The sequence below is a fragment of the Etheostoma spectabile genome, chromosome 24, assembly GCF_008692095.1.
Source record: "Etheostoma spectabile isolate EspeVRDwgs_2016 chromosome 24, UIUC_Espe_1.0, whole genome shotgun sequence".
Classification (NCBI taxonomy): Eukaryota; Metazoa; Chordata; class Actinopteri; order Perciformes; family Percidae; genus Etheostoma; species Etheostoma spectabile.
The window spans coordinates 14,130,747-14,152,844 of NC_045756.1; the positions used below are offsets into that span (position 1 = coordinate 14,130,747).

The following is a 22,098-nucleotide window of genomic DNA, read 5'->3' on the forward strand; positions in this document are numbered from 1 at the left end:
CAGTTTAATAGTGGGTCTCTGTTAAAGTCCTGTTAGCACGCAACTGGTAAATAATGACACGTCTCCCCTACAAACTGCCATGATTAGAGGCAAGACTGGCATAATTGTTAGGGAATAAAGATATAAGACGCTGTAGCTGGCAGAGGTAACTGCACTGAGAGAGAGCAGGCTCAGTAGCGGGATCACAAGCAATTTCTTTACAGTGCAAATGCGTTTGCGTTTTCCAAATAGGCTACTGCTCAGCTGTGAAAGCTGACTTCCTTGGACGTATTTATTTGGGTCAGGTTTTGGTCAGATGCCAGATTTATTCATTTAGATACTGCTCTGTACTGTTGTGACTGACACTTTCCCTGAACATTTTGTCATGTCCACGGTAGTGTACATCCTCAAATTTCCACTTCCGGGATTGCTCCGTTGCCAATGGAAATTCAGCCGGATTGCACTTATTTAGGCCGGATATCCGTTACTTTGGGCTTCCTTTGTGTTGGCATTTTAAACTCCGGTGGATTTCTAAGGACTAAAGTTAACTGTTCCTTAGATCTCTGCAGGGTAAATCCAGACAGCTAGCTAGACTATCTGTCCACTCGGAGTTTTCTGTACACATGTTCCATTGAAAAAAGATCCTTCCCGAGGGTAATTTGCAGCGGCAGCGCAGCTTTTCCCGAGGCTTAAAACAACCCAAGATGATTGTGTTTGGTTTAAAGAAATGCCAAAAAAACAGAGCACGTTTTTCTCCCATCCCGGAATGCTGTTTGGACTAAACAGACCCTCCTCCACAGCGTCGCGGTGGAAGAAGGTCCCACATGTATATATCCAGTTGATATAGAGCTGGGGTAACCAAGTAACCACAGATACACAAGATCACAGAAACACAAGATCTGAATTAAGAATTAAGTGAATTCCAAATCTAAATCCCTGATCATATCAAAACAATGTGTAATAACTGCTCCAAGATATCTAATCTCATACTTTTAAAAATGAAAAAAAAAGCAAACATATATGATCATGTGAATGCCTTCCATTGGAAAACATGTTCCTTTCAAAGACCAAATTAAGCCGTGATATATGCAATAAGTTGATATTGGAGAATCATCTGTAGCAGCGACAGCGAGGTTAGTCAAAGAAAACTTTTTATTGCAATTTAGCCGATTCATCTCAGCAGCTAATGAATGTGAAATTGCTATAATGAACTGCTGATTTGTATTGGATCTTGTTTTTTTTAACGAATGTGGTCGTAGTAATGTGGATGCTCAAAGGAACCCTCTCTGCAAGATATCACAGCCCCTAAAACAATGATAGATATTCATGAGCACCCACACTTACCAGCGGATCCGCTCCGGGACGGCGTCGGAGTAATTTGGTTTCCATTAAAGATTAAACATCCGGTTAATTTTCAAAATAAAATAGAGCATGCTCATGGTGGATCATGTTTCCCTGCACTACACCTTTAAGACACAGCACAGAGTTGTTTCCCCTCTACTCCTCTGGATGGAAACAAGCTGTTGTGGTTTTTGTGGTTCTATTCTACATGAATTCCCGAGATCTTGTGAGTCCTTGAGACTTCAGCTGTCAGTCACGGCCGCAGCCTATTCGCAACCAGGTGGGGGGCGGCGGGGCACGGAGCCGTCCAGCAGCGGAGCCGATCCGCAGCCGTTACGCATCCGGTGGAAACTGGGGGTTAGCCAGACACGCAGACAGACACCTACGCATGAGTGTCCTACAGAAGCAGATGGCCAACTTCATATGTCATCGTTGCATCTTTTGTGCGACCAAACTGTTGCGAGGCGCTCCACGTAAATATGCACTACTTTTATTTACTGCTTGTTAGCACTACTTGTCATGTTAGAGATGAAGAGTCAAGCAATTAAAACCTGCAGGGGAGGAGAAAGAGGAAGGAAGGAATTCTTTACACCCTACTGCAAAAGGTATTTTGGGAAAGGTGGGGATTTGTTTGTTTTTTCAGTAGAAAAGCTGCCTTTTTCCTTTGTCGGGTTTGCTTCTTGTCAAGTACTCTATGTGCTTGTGTTTGCACGCGCTCTTTGGCTACTTTTAATGACAAACTGTTTCTCTGTGGTCGTTTCTGCATCTGTGCATTTATGCAATCCTTTGCTTTTTGAGGTTTTGCACATCTAAACTCAATGACACAGAACCTCTAGAGTGCCTGTGTGTGGTGTTGTGCGTCTGTAAATATATGTGTGTGTGTGTGTGTGTGTGTGTGTGTGTGTGTGTGTGTGTGTGTGTGTGTGTGTGTGTGTGTGTGTGTGTGCTTAGGGGACATCAAACCGGCTTTGAGGTGGAGGACTGTGCTGGAGATAAGGGCCAGATCTCACGGGGCACCCTCAGCTTCAACAGCCTCGACAGAGACAGGAGTGAAGGCTCTCTCTCATTCTACCCCCCCACCCACCACCACCACCACCATCCCCTCACACCCCGCCTCTTAAAGTCTCTAATGCCCAAATACAAGCAAGTGCTAGATGAAGACTGTAGAGGCTCTTCAAAGTGCACTTGTTATGCCAAGACTGCTGGGCCATTAATGAGGGCAAACTATTTTCGGAAGCAGTAACTTGGCTGTTTAAAGATTGTATGATGTGTTTGTCTGAGCGTGTGTGTGTGTGTGTGTGTGTGTGTGTGTGTGTGTGTGTGTGTGTGTGTGTGTGTGTGTGTGTGTGTGTGTGTGGTGTGTGGTGTGTGTGAGAGAGAGCACTTGTGTTCAAGTTTTTATCAAGGACTAGGTGTTGCAGCCCCTCTAGGTGTGAATATGCATCAGTCACTACAAAGCCCTGCGCGTCTTTTTTAGAGCTCTTTGAAGTAACGGAACGGGAATAATCAGAATAACCACCGAGGACAGAGGGGAGAGAATAGAAGTGCACGGGCGAAAACATCATTTGCAAAGAACGGCTGAGTTTCAAGCGGCCCACCTGTCTGTGTGTATATTTGTTTGAAAGTGTGTGTTTATTGATACCATGTCCCCAGTGACAGTCAAACTCAGCCCTGAGGCTGACCTCTGACCTCCGCCAGCCGCCGCAGGTAAACGGTCACTTAACACTTGCGTCGTGACGATATCGTCCGTTTCCTGCGAGGGCGGCTGTGGCTTGTGTGTGTGACTTCCTCTGGCATCGCTGTGTCAACAAACCACAGTGGGACAGGAAGGCCGGAGTGTGCTCTGGGTGTGTTTGTGTGTGTCCATGTGTGGTGCTTATAGGCAAAGGGGCATCAACATAAAAGAGGTTAGCTCCCTTGAGAGAGAAAAAGGAAAACAAATGACACAATGTCAAGGAAAAGAGCGAAGGGCACCAGGAAAGACGACCGATCAGCAGAAATGACTGCCGGACCAACGAAGAAGGGGGGGGGGGGGGGGGGGGGGGGGGGAGGACGACACACAGTGTGACGGGTCAGCGAGGACATGGATGCTGGGTTTTTGTGCGTTCACACTTACCAGTTCCCGAGGCAGGAAGATGTCCTCCTGCCGTGCCACGACCACACACACACTCTCTCCCTGCCTGGTGCTGCGCAGCATGGCAACGAGTTCCTCCTGGCTACGGCCTGTCATATCTACTCCGTTAACCTACACACACACACACACACACAAAAAAGAGAAAAGTACACAGTATATTAAGCAAAGTACATTATCAACTAGGGCTGAGTGATATTGTGATGTGTGGATGCGTGATAATCAAATCGCAGGACGTTGTGATGTTGACACTACAACTTTTTTGCTGTTTGATAGAAAATGTAACTTTCACCGTTTTCCTTTTACATGATTATTACCATCCAACCTTTCCCCTTTAAGACAGGTAGCAATGTGGCCGAAGTGTGTATGTGACGTTAGTCCGACGAGGGTTACTGTTATGGGAAGTGAGGCTCTCCGTGTGTAGAAAAGTACCGTAGGCCTCAGCTGCCGCTGACACAGTGATGTGCATAGTTTTGATGGGTAGTCAGTGAAGCTACAGCAGTCAGTGTTTTATGTTCGCAGCAAATACAAACTAAATCAGCTGATTAATGCAAAATCATCACAACGTCTCCCGGCCATTTCCCCCCGCAGGAAGCTGCTACCAGCAAGGCTAAAGCTAATATAGTTAGCCAAAAGAACCAAGCAGAAAGCTGCTACCAGCCAGGCTAAAGCTAATATAGTTAGCCTAAAGAACAAAGCAGAAAGCTGCTACCAGCCAGGCTAAAGCTAATATAGTTAGCCTAAAAAAACAAGGGGTCCGTCCGTCCGAACTAACGTTTCGGTTCGGAGCCGCAACGCTGGAAACGTAACAAGAATCTACTACAGAAGCTTGTGTCTGATCGAACGTCATTTCCACTTATTTAATTGTTCTAGGATACACAGTTTGTTGCGAGTGCGCGTGACATGCAGGTATGATCAATTTATCAAAATAATGACCAGGCCCCGCTAGTCGACCACAAACTGACATTTAGATGAAGCAACATGCAGTCATTGTCATACACTTCAGTCTGAATTGATAGTATTATATTAATACAATGGTGTCATGCTAATCAACCAGCATATTTCTACCTAATGTCCCTCTCCAGAACCACTCCAGAAGAGTAGTCACAGTGCTTAGCTTACTTGCTTTGGTGTTTGTAAAGCATTAAAGTTGAACAAAGAATGGTTCACATTAGAAAAGCTCCTTTTTCATTTTTTTCTTCTGTGTAGATGCACTCCCCTACAAAATCACCGCAGTAGTCGAGATGATTTATTATTTCCAAATAGAGGTATTTATGTCATCTTTTAAAAATTACTTTTTCATATTGCAATATATAGGGGAAAAAAATATTGCAATGTCAGTTTTTTCCCCAATATTGTGCAGGCCTATTATCCACTGTCAGGAAATTGCAAATACTCCATTTGACCAGCAGGGGCGCCACCAAGCTCAGTCTGATGCCACTAATGATGACGTTGCAGTTACTGCGATCAGACGCTACCGCTGCGACTGCTGCTTTTCTGCAACAGCCTGAGGTTTGTCTCACCTCCAGGACGCGGTCTCCAGGCTGCAGGCGGCCATCTTTGATGGCTGCTCCGCGTTGCAGGATGTTCTTCACCAGGATTGGCCCTGGCCCGTGCACCGAGGAGTCCCGGGTTACCACGGTGAAGCCCAGACCCTCCGGGCCTGCAGGAACAAAGCAGCCTGCGTCACGTTGTGCATTAAAGACATCAATCAGGCAAGACTTCAAATGATGACATATGACTTTAATCATCCCTCTCACTTTTCTACTTCTCCACTCGCCAGAGTTTTTCCTCTCTCTTCCTAGTCTGTCTTGCTGAACCCAGATTGCGGTTTAAGCATCTTCCACCACCATTGACAACTGTTTAAGTGCCTGTTTTCCTCTGGGGGTTTGTTGCCTGGCTCAGCCTCTGAGCCGCCAGGAGAAGGCTTCTCTCCTAGCCGGATTAGAGAGACTCTGCCTTTAATTTCACGTGTGAGCAGGCTGAACGGTGGCTGATGAAGGGAGGTAGAGGGAGAAGATGGAAGGAAGGTTGGGGCGACGTGAAGAGAGAGAGAGAGAGAGAGAAAGAGAGAGAGAGAAGAACCTGAGAGATATTATTCCCTTCTCTAGCTTCTCTCCCTGAGGATGCAACGTGATTTCCACAAAGATTTTCCTTGTGGGTGTGAGCCCATGTTTATCTGTGTGTATACATTTGTGTGCGTCTGTGTGTGTGTGTGTGTGTGTGTGTATATCTAAGACCACACACACACACACACACACACACACACACACACACACACACACACACACACACACACACACACACACACACACACAACACACACACACACACAAGCCATCAATCCCGAGAGCCTCCAACTCTCCCTTTTTCACGGCCTCGCAAGCCCCAAGCCATGAGTGAAATGTGCCACGCTCTGTGTGTGTGGGTGTGTGTGTATGTGGGTGGGTGGGTTTGTATGTGTGTGTGCAGGGAGAGCAAAGCCGGCGTGGCATACTAAAGGCGGTGAGCGATGCTATCTGGTCTCCAAGCTAAGCCTCTGCCTGCCCTACATTAGCGCACCTAAACCTCACCGCCTGTCAATCACGGAGAGAAAGAGCCTGTTGCCTAGGGAGAGGGTGTTAGAAACCCCATAATATGTCCTGCTCTGATCTTGCATCAGGTGAAAGGGATAGAACGAGACAGGAGGGGGTGGGGGGGGGACAGGCTTGGATGGAAAAGGAGAAGAAATAGGGAAGGATAAAAAAAGGTGCTGGGAAAAGAAAGAAACCAACAATAAAACAGCCTCACGGCTGTATAAGGCTTTGAGCTGGAGCTGGAGAGTGTGGAGCCCAATTTCTTTTATCCTTTCATCTGGATATCTTCTTGCCTTTCTCTGGGTACCTGAAGCAAGTGTGTGCATGCAGCCCAATTACAGATATCCTTTCAATGCCCCGTAACACTGCAGGTTGCAAGAACAGAGCCTATTCACAGTCGTACAAACCTCTTCCAGTGCTATCAACACACTGATGTGTTTTAGAGGGATAAAAGATAAGGCAGCTGCGAAGACAGACTGGTTCAGTCTGGCTTAAAATCTAAAAGCAAAACAACTAAACAACATGTATGCAAGATAAAAAATTAAAGTTACAGACTAAACTGATTTCAGTGGTCCAGAGTTTTATGTGGCCCTATTTCTTTATCTGAATGAACATTAACATCCAGGACTTCCAAATCAGCTTTGAATGACATCAGAAAAACACACCAGGAACTATAAAAAAGCATGAAGGTCCTGCGTTGTCTTCTTTACAGTTCTTTAGCGACGGAGTGCAGAACAACAAAGGAGAAGAGAAAGAAAGCTTCTCTTACACAAAGATTATTGTTGTGTTGTTACTTAGAAACTTAGAAAAAAGGCAAATTCTGCAACGTTCAGCCCAAACGATCATTTACCGGTGACAGAAAACCAATTAAAAGACATCGTAAAAAAAATTACAATATGTTACAAAATGTAACATGTAAAGTATTCATTCTCAATCACAATGAATTTCATAGTGCATGTTCACACATTTAGGGGGACTAACCAGGGACTGGATAATCAAATTAAAACAGTTTGCAATGCAGTCGTCCTGTTAAGTAGTCGTCATGGTGAGCATGATAGAAAATGAAATGGTACCCGACAGCACATTTACCTTTCTTCAGGTCAATTTTGATCTTCTTGCCGCCCTTTTTGCTGGAAAGGCTGGCCATGCCAGGAGCAGGGCTTTTACTGGCCAGGGGGCTCTGGCTTCGGGGCCTGGGTGTTGGGGAGGAGCTCGCCGCCCTGGCTGGAGGTGTGGGAGAGACTCTCTCCAGGGAGCCGTGCCCAGGCTGAAGCTCTGCTGGTGATGGGTTTACCGCAGCTGGCTCTGGGGTCTTGGCCCGCGTGTCTGGTGGCCTTACTTCTAGTTTGGTGTTCAGCTTGGTATCTTTTGGGGGTTCTGGTTGGGAGTTGATTTTAGCGCGGGCCACCATCGGACTCTTTGCTTTTGCAGAAGAGTCTTTGCTGTCGTCAGTGAAAAGATGACCTATCAGGCTCTTCTCGTAGCGCGGCTTGTTGGCCTGGGGAAGGACCTCTAGACGCACCGACGATGTGTTCATGGCCTGGCGGAACACTTCCTGTGACCTAGGAAAAAAAACTGGAAATCTGAGCAATACTGACATTTTTGTTATTTTATGTCATAGTGAAATCTCAAATGAGGACATCTGAATCAGCTGTGTTCAGTCAAATTATAAGATGACCACTGAGCCAATTTGCCCTGTGGAACACCACGAAGCTGTAAAACAGCCAAAGAAGCCAAAAAGCAGTCAAGCAGAACACAGGAGGAGGACACAAGACAATTGTAAATCAGAGAAGGAGGAGGGTGAATGAGGCTTGTGCATCGTTAATGGAGCTCTATTTCAATTTGGATCCAGCATGGAGTGACTCTTCCAGCTGGTTTGGGACACCGTGGCCCCTGTCAGATGGGGAAGACCCCGATAGCAGGCTCCTATCGCAGTTTAAATAGACTACTACCAGCACAGCATTAACACATCACAGACAACACAGTGGGATGCAGCTAGAGTGACCTATTCAGCTCCACTACAGATGGACGGCTAGAGAAAGAGTGGGGACGGGAGAATGCAGGTGCGTGTGTACTGGAAAGAGGAAGATAAAAGGGAAAGAAAGAGAAGCGTACACATACAATCTCTGGTGAGAGTAGATGTGGTGGTGAGATAGGACAGGCAGAGAATAAGAAGGATTTGTCTTTGGCTGGTAAAAAGGGAGCAAACTGAGTGATGGGTGAGGTACACACACACACACACACACACACACGTCTTTTTTTCTCTGGCTTTCCTAATCATGCATGTAGAAATTGTTGGTTTGGATAGCTAGTTCCCTGGTAGGCCCAATCTGGATTGCTAGTGCCCTTGGGCTAACACATCTTTTATCACAACTCCTCCTTTGGTCAGTAGCAAATGATGAAGATTGATTTACAAAACATTCAGGTAGCAGGCTTCACATTTGTAGCCGCCATTGCTCCGGAGTAACTTGATAAAATGCTAAAATTAGATTTCAGTGTCGGTGATGACATCCCAGCATACTTACTGCGCAAAGGTCTTGTCATGGAGGGGTGTGCCGTTGATTTTTACGATACACTCATCCTGCTGGAAGATATTCTCTCTCTTGGAGCGGCTGTTTTCCTCGATGCCTTTAATGTGCAGACCCAGGGTCCTTGCAACAGACACACACACACACACAATGTTGAGTGAACATAAATCCATGGAGGAAAACAAATACATTATTGCATGCCAAAGCTTATGCATTTCTATGAGTCAACATTGCCATCTGCCTTTCCTTATGAATGTTTGATTGATTACAGGAGGATGTGGTGGGAGAAGAGTGTGTATTTGCACAATACGGGTGCATCAGTGTGTGTGTTTACCGTCCACTGAGAGAAGAGCAGTAGGGGATCACATGGATACCCAGGGGTCCCCAGTCACCTGGAAAACTCCACTAGCCTCGTCAGGGTGCTGCCAACAAAACGCACACACACACACACACACACACACACACACACACACACACACACACACACACACACACACACCACACACACACACACACACACACACACACACACACACACACACACACACACACACACCGTCAAATAAACACACACACAGACATGTTGAAAGATATTGAAAGTTCGGATGTACATAATGTAATGCATGCAATCAAAAAAAACAACAATGATGCAGTCATACACAGCTGCACACTCAAAACCTTTCTATGTGCAAACTCTTCAAAATAAATTAGACTTTTGCTCCGAGCTACACAGATAGGGACAACAAATTACCTTACAGGTAGTTCGGCCAAACATCAGAATAAACATGTCTGCCTGTGTGTGTGTGTGTGTGTGGTGTGTGTGTGTGGTGTGTGTGTGTGTGTGTGTGTGTGTGTGTGTGTGTGTGTGTGTGTGGTAGGGTAGGTGGGTGCTTGAGACGCAGGTGGCTGCTTCAGCCTTTATCTACCTGCTTCTCAACCATCCAATCTAGTCTAGTGGACAAAGGAATAGTGCAGGAGATAAAAGAGAAAGGCAGATAGAGATGAAAACAGAATGAGTGTCTCTAATAATCTCTGCAGACTCCTGAACTGGGGCTTTTATAAGCATATAAACAAGGACAATGCTACTAAAGATAAAGAGGAAGAGGGCTGCTTTTGATACCAGATGGTTAAGAGAGGGAACCTGCATGGTGGAGGAAGATCACAGGAGATGGAGAAAAAAAAAAAAAAAAAATCAACTTTTTTTTTTTAAAGTGGAATAATGTTCTTTCAGTCGTATTTGCAGTTTTTAGCATCCAAAAATGTTAATCTGAAATGTGTACTCTAGCATCGTTTTTGTGCACCGCAAACTCTAAGTCAGCCTCATGGTATTTCCTCTGTGTACAGCTCTAGAGTCCTGTGGCATTTTTACTCAGAGAACAATAGTAATGCAATTTGTAATTTCCCCATAGGGGATCAATAAAGAGTATGAATTCAAATTAAATAATGGTACACAAAGCTAAAATCATAAGAAGATTTTATGCACACGGCTATTTAGCTCCACATTACTGATATGTTTGGAAAGAAGATTTAGGGGTGTTTAAACATTGCTTGAATGGTTCTAATCTGCATTGACAACAAGCTTTGCAATTATTCTCATTGTTTCTAACTGAAGGAGCTTGGCTAGGAATTGTCTCCGTGCTGAAGTGTCCTTGAGCAAGACACTGAAACCCAAATTGCTCGTGAGGAAAAATCGAATATAATGTCCATCTTATGAGCAATAAGAGCTTGAGTTGGAAAAGAAGTATGAACATTTCTCATTTCTCCTAAGAAAATCAAAACAAGTGCAAAGTGCCACTTTGTAAAATATTTTTACCCAACCCAAAGATCCTTATTTGACGGCACATTAATGCACTAAGTTGTTGTAGTTGAGCAGAACCTGTGCACTGCAGTATGCTTTGCATCAGAACCAGACGCACAGTCCTGAGACAAGTAAAAAAAAAAGGTCCTCTATGTCCTCATTCTTGCATTTTCAGACCTCATCTACTGTAAGACATTCTCGCCATTGTCATGCACTCTTCTCCTTCAGCCTCTGAACGGCGTGTGAGAAGTTAATAAAGAAGGGTCCAAAAGGAGTGATCTCAGGCGAAGGCTGAGAACACAGAAGGTATTGTTTTCCCTAATGTTTCTCGCGTAGCTTTCACAAAGCTACAATGCAAAAGGAGTGATGACACGTCTGCTTTGAGTAAAAAAAAAAAAAAAAAATTTAAAAAAAAAGCAGTGAGAAGAAAAGCAGTGAAGTTTAAGATGTATGTGCTTCTGACACAAGCACAAGGACTTGCTGGGATCATTATAACACACTCCTCTGTCACTGTCACCCTGCTCTCAGTAACCCCTGCCACGGTCACCCACGTACTGTACACACACACACACACACACACACACACACACACACACACACACACACACACGCACACACGCACGCACACATCCAATTTGCATTCTTATTGCTACATCTATTGCATGCTCACAAACACCATCAGTCACATTCCTCTAAATGGAATTCACAGATACACACATGCATAGGATTTACATCTATTAGAGAACACACTTACATCTAAATTACACATGTGCACAAGCCATGCATTGCACACACACACACGCATGCTGTGTGAGTTTCCTTTCAGTGATGGTTAACAATCTGAACCAGAATCGGACACACACACACACACACACACACACACAGAGTTTCAGCCCATTTACATTCATAAAAAACAAACAGCGGCACAAACAAGCTCATCAGAGGCAGCCGCAGCTTGTTAGCGCCGCACTCTAATATGCAGAATAGCTCCGCTCACCCATTTTACCATCCCGCTGACACAAACACAAACACAGTCATTCCACTGGGGGGAGAAAGAGAGAGTAGCGAGGGACAGTGGGATGGATGAAAAGAACAACGAGGAGTGAGACAGATGGAGCTCCCACTCTGGGTTGACTTCCTCTGCATTAACTGAGGCCGAGTGCTTAACAAACCCGCGGCAGGGACTGGCTGAGAGTGTGCCCTCGCTCGCTCGCCGTGGCTTCTTCAACCGCCAACCATCTGTTACCATGGCAAAGTATCTGTGAGAGCCGCGCCTCCATTGTATCACAGTGCTGTCAGGACACCAATGCACTGTAAAATGCAGAAAAATCACCATCTGTCATTGCAGCCAAGTCTTCTCCAGGACGCCGGCGAGTTGTTTTCAAACGAACACTTTTTGTGAATCAGAAAAATCACTAGGCTGCAGACGGTGCAGGCGATATGATCTTTTACTTTGGTCACGGGCCTGCTTGGGCGAGATGGGGTGAAGGGTTGTGATGGAGGGGTCCATCGTGGCCCTACTGTAGTTACCGCGAGAGTGACAGCCTGGAGACAAGAAGATAAATCTCCCATCATGCCAGAGGTCCGCGGGTGATGTGCCCAACAACAGAAGGTCGGAGTTGCCATTGTGAGAGGTCTGTGCTCACCCATGTCCAGTACACTTATTCACCTGTACACACACGTACACACACACACTTGACAAGTGAGTCTAGCTGGAACAGGTCAGACAGCAACGCTGATGCTGTTGATACAAACAGAAGCACTCTGCTCTTTTTTGAGCTCTTAAGTTAAATAAATCACGTCAGGGAGATGTAAGAGAACCCTCTTTACTAGTGCTGAAGTGATTCGCTGATTAATTAATTGGTTGATTGGCAAACAAATTGAGCATTAATTAATTTTGTTAAGTTACCGATGGTTTAAATGGCTGCATATTACTGTATACAGCCATTTAAATGAATATATTTGGGTGGGTTAGACAACACATGCAAGTTGAAGACTTCAAAGGGGGGGGGGGGTCAATGGTCAACTCACTGGATGTCAAATAATTACAACAGTATCATAAGCAATAATTAAGACGAATATTATCACAATAAGGAACTCTGTACAGCCGCGTCCCCTGCATGTTGCCGGGGTCGCCACAACATTACACACAGGTAGGGGTTACAACTAGAGATGAGATGTCGCCTCCAATACCGCCTAAAACGCTGGTATCGGTAAGTACTGGAGTTAATGCACCGATCCGATACCATGTAATAAAAAAGAAGAAGAAAAATCTACGTTAAAGTAGTTAATTTACGACAGTTATAACTGACTGTCAAACTGGATAATAAAGAAAGTTCTGTGGCATTCATTGCTTGTTTAAGTTCATGTTTCACAAACACATATAGAAATCATATCACATCCATATGGGGATAGTAGTATACAGCTGTTACATAAAAAAATAAATTAAACACTGGTATCGGATCAGTACTGGGTATCGGTCGAGACGCAAGTTCACGTATTAGAATCGCTATCAGGGATAAAGAACTGGTATGGAACCATCTCTAGTTACAACTGAACATTATATCTGGTTTGTTCACAATATATACAGTAGAATATATAATTAGTAATGTAGATTGACAGTGAGCTATACATATTGGTTCACATGTCAGCTTCACTCCAACAGTGGGCGGAGCAGCGGCGTCCCAGCGGGGCTGACAGAGTTTGATTAACCGAAAGAAAAAGCAACACATTCATCAATAACAGAAGTCATTAGGTGCAGCCCTACTACTTAACATGCTAATGTCCCTAACCTTGCCTCGTCTAGTCCCACAACAGAACTGTTCGCAAATGCTTTCAGCTGAATTTTGGCTTGTATTTACTTTTTACTTTTACCTTTCAGGAACCCTTTAGACCCTTTTTTGATTGTGTTGGTTCTCTCTACTGTACGTCACGGCAAAGCACTATCAACCCTGTGTATGGAATCTGCCATACAAGTAAAGTTATGTCATCGTCATTCAGACCACTTTCACAATAAGAAGAAAAAACGTCTCCTGTTCAAAAGACCTCCATCCACACCCACACCCACCCACCCACACACACACATCCAGTCAGAGTGTCATGCTGTCAAACAAAGACTGGAGTATTAATCCCAGTCTCCAACAGTTAATCGTACTGAGCGACTCTATGATCTGTCTGCTGCCACAAGGATGCCCATAAACAAAGAGAAACACACCTGCATGCGTGCATGCGTGCACACACACACACACACACACACACACACACACACACACACACACACACACACACACACACACACACACACACACACACACACACTTACCTGAAGTTTACTAAGCTCATCATAGCAGGTGGTTCGTTGGTGCGTAGTCGGTCCAACGCTCCTTTCAGTACATTGTTAATTTCCTGTTAAGAAAAAAAAACACACACAACCCGACCCATTCAGTCAACATGGTATCAGCTACAGTGACAAATTCGGAGTGTTAACATTTACAGACACACACTAAACAAAATAGTAGCCGGTGGGAGAATACGAGGAGGCCCGTCGCCAATTAGCAAAACAATCTAACGCCGCCATCAATCACCTCAGCAGACAGCGAAGAGAGAAGGACCGCCGGACGCTGAGCTCCCGACCCCGCGCCGCTGTCCTTCCTTCCCTCTCTGTGTCTTCCTATCTGTCTACTTCTCCCTCCCTCCCTTCCCCTGCCTCCATCCCTGCCCCGTGTCAGGCAAGGCTCTATTTTTAAGTCGACAAAATCAACAACCCCGGGGCAAACGAATAAAAAGCAAGAGGGAGGGAGAAATGTGGGAAGAAGGGAAGAAAACGACGGCGTCAAACTGTTGCAAGACGCTCAAACACGCTGGAAGAGTGGGAGAGAGAATTTGCCCCAAATCGTTAAAGACAAGAGGGGTGCAATTAGGTCCTTCTGCCCTGTCACTTTCATTGTGTCACCAGTACTGATGGCTAAAAAGCTCCCGCCCACCAGCCCGCTCCTTAGTAACTCCCCCACCACACCCAACTCCCGGTGGACCCTCTGTCACACACACAGTGTAAATACATGCTTAACAGCCCCGTGCATACATTCGTGCAAACCTACACAATATCGACTCTGCAGAGCTGCAAACAAAAAAATGGTGTATTTACAAACACACACACACACACACACACACACACACACACAAATATACTGCTTGATACACTGCCTGTACAAATAGTGACCCACTTATCTGGGCAGTGTGAGATTACCGCACAATAGAGCGCATGTGTGTGCGGGGGGGGGCAGAAAGACGAGCTCCATTGTTGCTGTGCATCTTTCCGCAACGCCATTAGCTACCACGGAGAGGCTTCTCCTCCCTCAGCACATACACACATGCTAATCATAGAGTAAGTTTCTGGCACAAAAGCATTTAGGAACACCAGGTTGGCAGGTGGACACACGTACACACTCGTCAAAAACACACTTGCACATCCAGGTTTACCAGAATTGCCCCTTGTAACTGAGCTACTACAGGACACTCATGTGGTAGAACAACATAAAAAAACCTTGTATGTTTGCTTCACTACAATGACATCATTGTGTGCATGCCAACATGCCGCTTCTTATAATATGCATATAGTATATGGCATGTTGGCATGCACACCCACGCATACACAAACCTGCCATTTTTAATGGATTACAAAATGAAGGGATCACACCATAATGCCCAGTCTGAATCTAATCCCTGATTGAGAGCACTCCTGTTTTTCTAGACATAAAAACAGCAGCTTCCCTGTTTGGACACCCTGCTGTTTCTCAGCCAATCAGCTCGCCCCGCTCACTGCTCGTATTATCAGCGCACAAAGAAGCAACAATAGTGCTGAGTAAATCGGTAAAACCTTAAACACTAGAGTGATCGAATCAAGTAAATCATTTGTAGCATTGCATAGATGGGATTAGTTATTACTGTGCTAGACTTTTACTTTTCTTAGTGATTGTTATTAGTAGTATTAATAATTATCATGGACGCTTTCATTCACTCTAACGTCCACATAAATTGACCTATGAACTACACATTTCACAATGAAATGAATGTGCTAAAATCCACGTAGTGCATTAGCTGCATAGACCGTTAATATAAATAATAATATACAATAATATACGGTCTATGGTTAGCTGTAGTGTTGAAGAGCACCCTAACAATAGCCAGCTCTACTAGTGTTACTATTGCTACTGCTTCAACTGACACTGACCCCCATCTGTGCTCACATATCAGCTGGAACTACAACTTCTTGAACTGGCACTTGAACTGACAAAAACTCCTTTTAACATTTACACTACATAAAAAAAAAACATGTTTAACCCTGTTCAGTGCTGACCCTTTGCCATCACCACTTTGACTTATTCCATGATTTAACCTACGTTACAGTTCAAATATGAGACATTTAAACGGTTTCAAATGTTTCAACTGCAGTGTTGTCGCGGAATTCAGCACGCGTACATTTTATTTCACATATCACTGAGTGATTTCAATGTGGCATGCTTTGTGGTCCTGGGATGAAAGCTCAAATAAATTTGTGAAACTTGTCTGGGCACAACTAACAGGTTGTCTGCTCAGTTATTGTTGCACACTGCCATCCATGTTTTTTTTTTTAAGTTTTTGTGTGCTTTGTGAGTGACGAGGCGGTGTGCAGCAGGCATATGAGAGATGAGGTGTGTGAGTGTGTGTGTGTGTGTGTGTGTGTGTGTGTGTGTGTTGTCAGACGGATGAGTAATGAGGTGTGTGTTTCGTTTGTGTATTTCCTCCGGGTGCTGTTGCTGTCTGCTACACGTCAGGCGGTTGAGAAATAGCGTGTGTGTAAGGAAAGGGTGTTTGTATGTGTATACACTGCAGGATCACAGCTTCAGTATGCTAGCAAGTGCTCCTTGACCTTCGTCATATCCATCACATCCACTGGCTGCCATGGTCGCATTCTTTCACCCACGTTGTCTGAGAAAACCCAAACTTACAATAATCAGGGGACGGAAAGACACATACACACACAGCATCGGGCTGCCAACACGACAAACACATACTGTACAGAGAGACAGAACCTAGTTTAGCTAGCTCAGGTGTCAGCTTTTTACATAACGGCAGAAGGAAACATCACCACTGCATGGAGTGTAACATATTAAAGTCCAACTTTTCTGCTGTGTTAACAGGTATTGCATCACTGCACCTCGCGGTGTTGAAAATCAGCCAAAATGTGGGAGGCAGAGCGAGGGAAAGAAGAGTCAAAAGAATTCACTTGGTACTGGTGTTAGCACTTTACGTTAAAACGTCTTGTTTATTAGCTTCAAAACCTGGCAGGAAGTCTAAATCACTTAAAGGGCCGACTGCATGTTGAGCACCGCTCAGCCTTTTGCCAGTTTCATAAGCTACTCTGATAAAGACTACGATCTGTTTCTGCGTAGACTACATGAGAATCAAAGACAGAGAGAAGTGGGCCAACCTTGGCCTCCACCATAGCAGGCAGTAAAATCAATTAAAGAGGCTGGGCGCATATTTATCACTGTATCAGCCTTAATTACACTTTATCTAGCTTTCAATACCTCCTTGAAGACAAGAAGGGACAGAAGTGTGTGTGTGTTGCTTGTAAGTCTGTGTGTGTTTAAGTGAGTGACTGTGTGGAGATAAGGGTGGGGGGGATGCAGAGGAGCGGTACAGTGGATGAAGTGATAGCGTATTGATCTAAGGAAGTCCATCAGGCCCAGGGCTCAATATGCCCAAGAGCCGTGACGGCCTCCAAGCCTAACAACACGCTCGGCCCCTCACACTCTACAGGGACACACGTTCTCCTCGGTGTGCCTGGGAACCCTTTTAAATTGAGTTCATTAACATTGTGGAAAATTACCTCTTGTGACCTCTTTAGTATTTGTTAAACATTGTGATAGTGGGTCTCAGGAGCTTTTAAAACTCCTATGCATTGTCTCTTCTTTATTTGCCATATAATAAAGTAGAACTGCCTTAGAAATATTGCAACAGGTTACAACAAACAGCTAACAGTTTTTAGGGCCTTTTTTGACAGGACAGCAGAAGAAATGAATGGAGGGGAGAGAGGGGGTAATAACATGCAGCAAAGGGCCGCAGGTCGGAGTCAAACCCGGGCCCGCTGCCTCGAGGAGTAAACCTCTTTATATGGGCGCACGCTCTAGCAACTGGGCTATCCAGGCGCCCATTTTAACAGTTATTTCAAATCATCTGTAAGGGGCTCGCTCACTCTGGTCTGTTTGAGGACTATCAGGCCTGAAATATGGCTTCGTCATTGTGTTTACTCGCTGCCTGATGATGCCTGGGTTCTGCTTAGTCACCGCTGTGTCGAATGAAGCGGGGGTAAACAACAGGAGTCTCTTCTTCTACCTGAGTTCCCCCTCACACACACACACACACACACTCACAAAACACACACACACACACACATACAGACACACACAGGGACAACAAAAAGGCAGCACACCGGGTCCTCCTTAATGGCGGTCTGTTTTGGAAGAAGAAAAAGAAAAAAAAGAAAAAGAAAAAGGAGGGCACTTGAAAAGCCGACCCTTACAAAGTGCAGCCCGGGGCTTGGAGCTGGACCTTAAGAGGAATACTCAATCTGTGTTCAACGAGAGAATGACACACACCAGAGAAATAACGGGAAATGAATAATGTTATTTATTTGCTGTCGTTTTCCATTTTTCATATCTCTATTTTCAGTTAAAACATGTTTCACTTTTTGAAGAACTAGGTTGGACGGCAGGAGTTCAGCCGCTGGAAATTGAACATTTTGTCCAGAGCTATTAAATCGAACATGAAATCTGACATATGAATTCATCTACGAGGCTGATTTACATTATTAGCATCTTTAGCTGGCTAGTAACTAGTCAGCACTTAGTAACTTGGTTTTGAAAAAGACAATGCAAATAAAAGTTATTATTATCACCAAACCTTAGTCTCTAAAAAAGCTTTTTTTCCTCCTCCTGTACACTAAGGGAGGCCACTGTGACACTATGCTTACCACTTCAGAAGACCTGCTGCTGTGGTCATCGGGGCTCATCTCATGGGACGGGGCCAAGGCCGAATCACTGCTGCTCCTCACCAACAGAGGGGTGCCTGGGTGGACACAGATACAGTGAAGGGACACAGAAAGAGTGAATGCAGGAGTTCAGTCACTCGTTCACTTGCATGACACTGTAATGCGTTTTATTTTTTTCTAAACTGTTGCAAAGAAGCCATACCATAATTGATTTTGTCAAACTCTAAACGCATGAGGATAATCAGAGTAGGTGGAAAGAAAAGAGGGAAGGAGGTGAGAGAGGAAGAAAAAAAAAAAAAGTTTTTTTGTCTTTTGGCAACTTTTCCACTGAGCAGCAGGCCGGCATCTTGTTGAAATAGGAATCAGGGAGAATCAGAGGGTTAGACTAACCCCCGAGGCTCTCTGAGCTCTCCAAAACCAGTTGACACCAAAGCACTCAAAAATAAGCATTTAGTGTGTCTGTTGGCTATTGGGAATTCTGAAGAAAATGGACACAGAAGTGTAGAAATTAACATCTAATTCAAACAAATCCGTCCACGTGTATAGATAAGGGTTGTGAATAATTTCAAGATTACTCATAAATCCTTAGAGTGGACCAACAATCCCCCAACCCTTTCATCAATACGCCCAAGCCCCACACCCACACTGCACAGTGCACAGTCATATGACCAGCTGTTGACTACATGCCCCCAAACACACACATGTACCCAACCACACACAGTTGCCACAACCCTTCCCTGCAGCCCAAGTGGGCTTGGAGAGGGAGAGTTAACATGGGCAGGTCTGAATCCACAATACAAAATATTTCAAAGAATCTAATTTAGACCTTTGGGCCGCCTTTTGCTTTCAATATCCACCCCAAAGGGAGCCGACTGTTATTTGCGGATGTAAAACCGGTAGCTGGGTGTTTTCAAATCTAATTTGAAAGAGGAGAAAATAAAGACAGGGGAGAGTCTGAGATAAACAAAAAGGAAAGGAGATAGCCGAGAGATAGTGACATCGAGGAGGGAGGGAGGGAGGGAGGGAGGGAGAAACGCTGCAAAACAGACACGGAGAAAAGGGAAGGCAAACAAAATTCTCTTCTTTCCTGTAATCAATCTCTCTTTGGAGGGTCAGTGACAGGGTCCTGGTCTAACGTGGTCAGAATAGAGAGAGCAGAGGAGAACAAGTAGGGAAGAAGGAGCAGGCAGGGGTCTCTGTGTGTGTGTGTGTGTGTGTGTGTGTGTGTGTGTGTGTGTGTGTGTGTGTGTGTGTGTGTGTGTGTGGTGTGTGTGTGTGTGTGTGTGTGTGTGTGATGTAGAGAGATTGAAAAATGGTCATTCCAACCATTCCGGACACACATACAAATATCCAATATGGCTCAAACAATCTCCACGTTGTGTTCAGGTTTGTCTAACTCCTAATCTGGATTAATTAGCATCATTTAACAGTTATTTTCTGCTGGACTAGTGGCAAATCCCAGTCTCACCCTCCATCTGTTTCACACTCTCTATACTTCTACGAATTCAAAAGGTGTCGAAAAGCACAAAAAAGCTTAAAAAAAAAGTTGGCTTCTTTTAATTAAGTCTTCTTCTGGTTCTCCTCTAGCTTCCAGTTCCTGATGTTTTGCGTTACTGAGGAAATCAGCACAACGTGGTCTAATCTGATTCAAAAAAGCAGACCTGTTATGCTGAAACTACACAGGGAACAATATGATTTGTCCTTTGATTTAACACAGAAATACCTGGGAAATAAAAGGTATCTTCTTAGTGCTGCCATCAAAAGGAATCAGACAAAGACATAAAACGCACCAGAGAGCGCTCCAACATATCAGTGGCTTCTGCTTTCTCCATCTGATTATCTATTCATCTTGTGTGTACCTAAAATAGGTCAAACACTGACGACGCTTTGCAATGCTATTAAATGAGTCTTAAGTCTGAATCATCTCCTAGGATGCTATGGGCTTTATGGGAGAACTTTCTAAGCTTTTTAAGTTAACATTATATATCTGTTCACTAGTGCGTCTTTTCAAACGATGCAACCTCACACAACATGCCAGTATTTCTACTTCTTTACATTTTGCACATGCAACAGTTTACAAGATTAGAAGGGCCATGTATAGAAAGCAGTAAAACTTAATGGATGGTTCTCTGTTCTGCCTACTGTTCCCACCTGTAAAATACATCTATGGGAATGCAGATAAAAATACACAGCAAGCATGTATCAGGTTTTAAAACACATACACCCTCGCACAGTCGCTTTGAGCCGGTCTGCTAAGATAATACTGAAGGAATATGGGAAAAAAAGTTGACACCTACTCTTACACTGTGATGGATTACACACCATTAACTCAAACTGCAAGGACAACAGGTACATTAAGTTCCAAAACCCCAACTGGACTAAATATTAGCATCGGCTTTAGATTTTGAAGATACTGAATGATGGATTGTAAGAAGATTTCCAAAAGAGCTATGATGGACTTTGGATATGAGCTCGACAACACTACGGCACCTCAAGTTTTGACACCATGCATACTTTACGCCAATGTCAATGATGCAACTTTGGGAAGTGGCCAAGGATGCTTCATGGTCACAGTCAGGGTTCATTACCCGGCGGCCAGCCCCATAAATCCTTCTCCATTAATCCAGCGGAGTCAAATCCGCCTCCATCAATCCTCCCACCTCTTAGAGCCCCCGGAGCCCGGCCATGTGAAGGAACCTGAGGGTCACTGGCTTTGAACTCTGACCTGCGTTGACTTCTGGAGGGTCGGGGATATTGATGAGAGTGACCGTTTTAACTCTCACAGGTCAGCCACGGTTCGGTCGGTTCTAAACAAGATTGGCTCGGAGTCAATACTAATCAAAGGTGACTTTAGCGTGGCTTAATACCTATATAGAATGTGGCCTTTTTGATTGCAGGCTTTGCCTTTGATCAAATGATAAAGATTGAAATCTGTGGAAGTTCTGGAGAGAGACATGGTCTTAAAGAAGGAGGGCGACATCTGTAGCGTTCAGAAGCGGAACATTATTCATGCTCTGTGTGCATTGTGAGCAGAATTTCCGTTTATTTTGAGATCACAGACACGTTCCTGCCTTTAACATGCAGTCGCCTGCCAGAAGGGTGGAGAGGAGGTGGAAGGACTACAACTTTGGATGTATTTTAGGTTTGCCAATTTGATGCCAACTGTACAGCCACAACCACAAGGTACCTTGCAACTTTAAATACACTTCACCCACCGAAATCTTCTCAGAGACCACTTCACAAAGGGTAACACACTGAAACACACCCAAGTTATGTTCCGCCCTTATCTTTCCGCTGAGACTTATGTAATTGGAGAGACCCTGAAGAGGCCTTGTGAACTTCGCCAGTTTTGTGTTTAATCTGACTCTCCATCTGCGGCACGCTGTCTAACTAGGCTGCTTATGCAATTCTGGGAACACTAACGTTTATTTTAAGCACTTCCTCTTGTTTTCAGTTCTGTGAAAGTTCTGCAATGCAAGTTCACTGCCGGGGAAGGATGAAAACAAGCATGCATCATGTTTCTTGTTTGGCTATGTGTGACTCTGTGTGTGTGTGTGTGTGTGTGTGTGTGTGTGTGTGTGTGTGTGTGTGTGTATGTGTGCTTGGCTACACATGCTAATCAGTGTGTATTTTTGTTTGTCTTTGACTTTGCGTGTGCAAGCATGTGTGTATGGTGTGTTTGTGTGTACTACACGTACATTCATCACAAACTG

At 44.6% G+C, this 22,098-nt stretch overlaps 1 protein-coding gene across 1 annotated transcript in view; it reads right to left on the reverse strand.

The window, feature by feature from the left end:
- pard3ba (par-3 family cell polarity regulator beta a) overlaps nt 1-22,098 on the reverse strand; it is a 143,040-nt gene that overhangs the window by 90,258 nt on the left and 30,684 nt on the right. Inside the window, 8 exon segments of the mRNA XM_032506458.1 lie at nt 3,437-3,565; nt 4,975-5,114; nt 7,117-7,589; nt 8,553-8,678; nt 8,890-8,954; nt 8,956-8,977; nt 13,676-13,758; nt 18,368-18,462. Of these exon segments, the coding sequence (XP_032362349.1) occupies nt 3,437-3,565; nt 4,975-5,114; nt 7,117-7,589; nt 8,553-8,678; nt 8,890-8,954; nt 8,956-8,977; nt 13,676-13,758; nt 18,368-18,462 (1,133 nt within the window).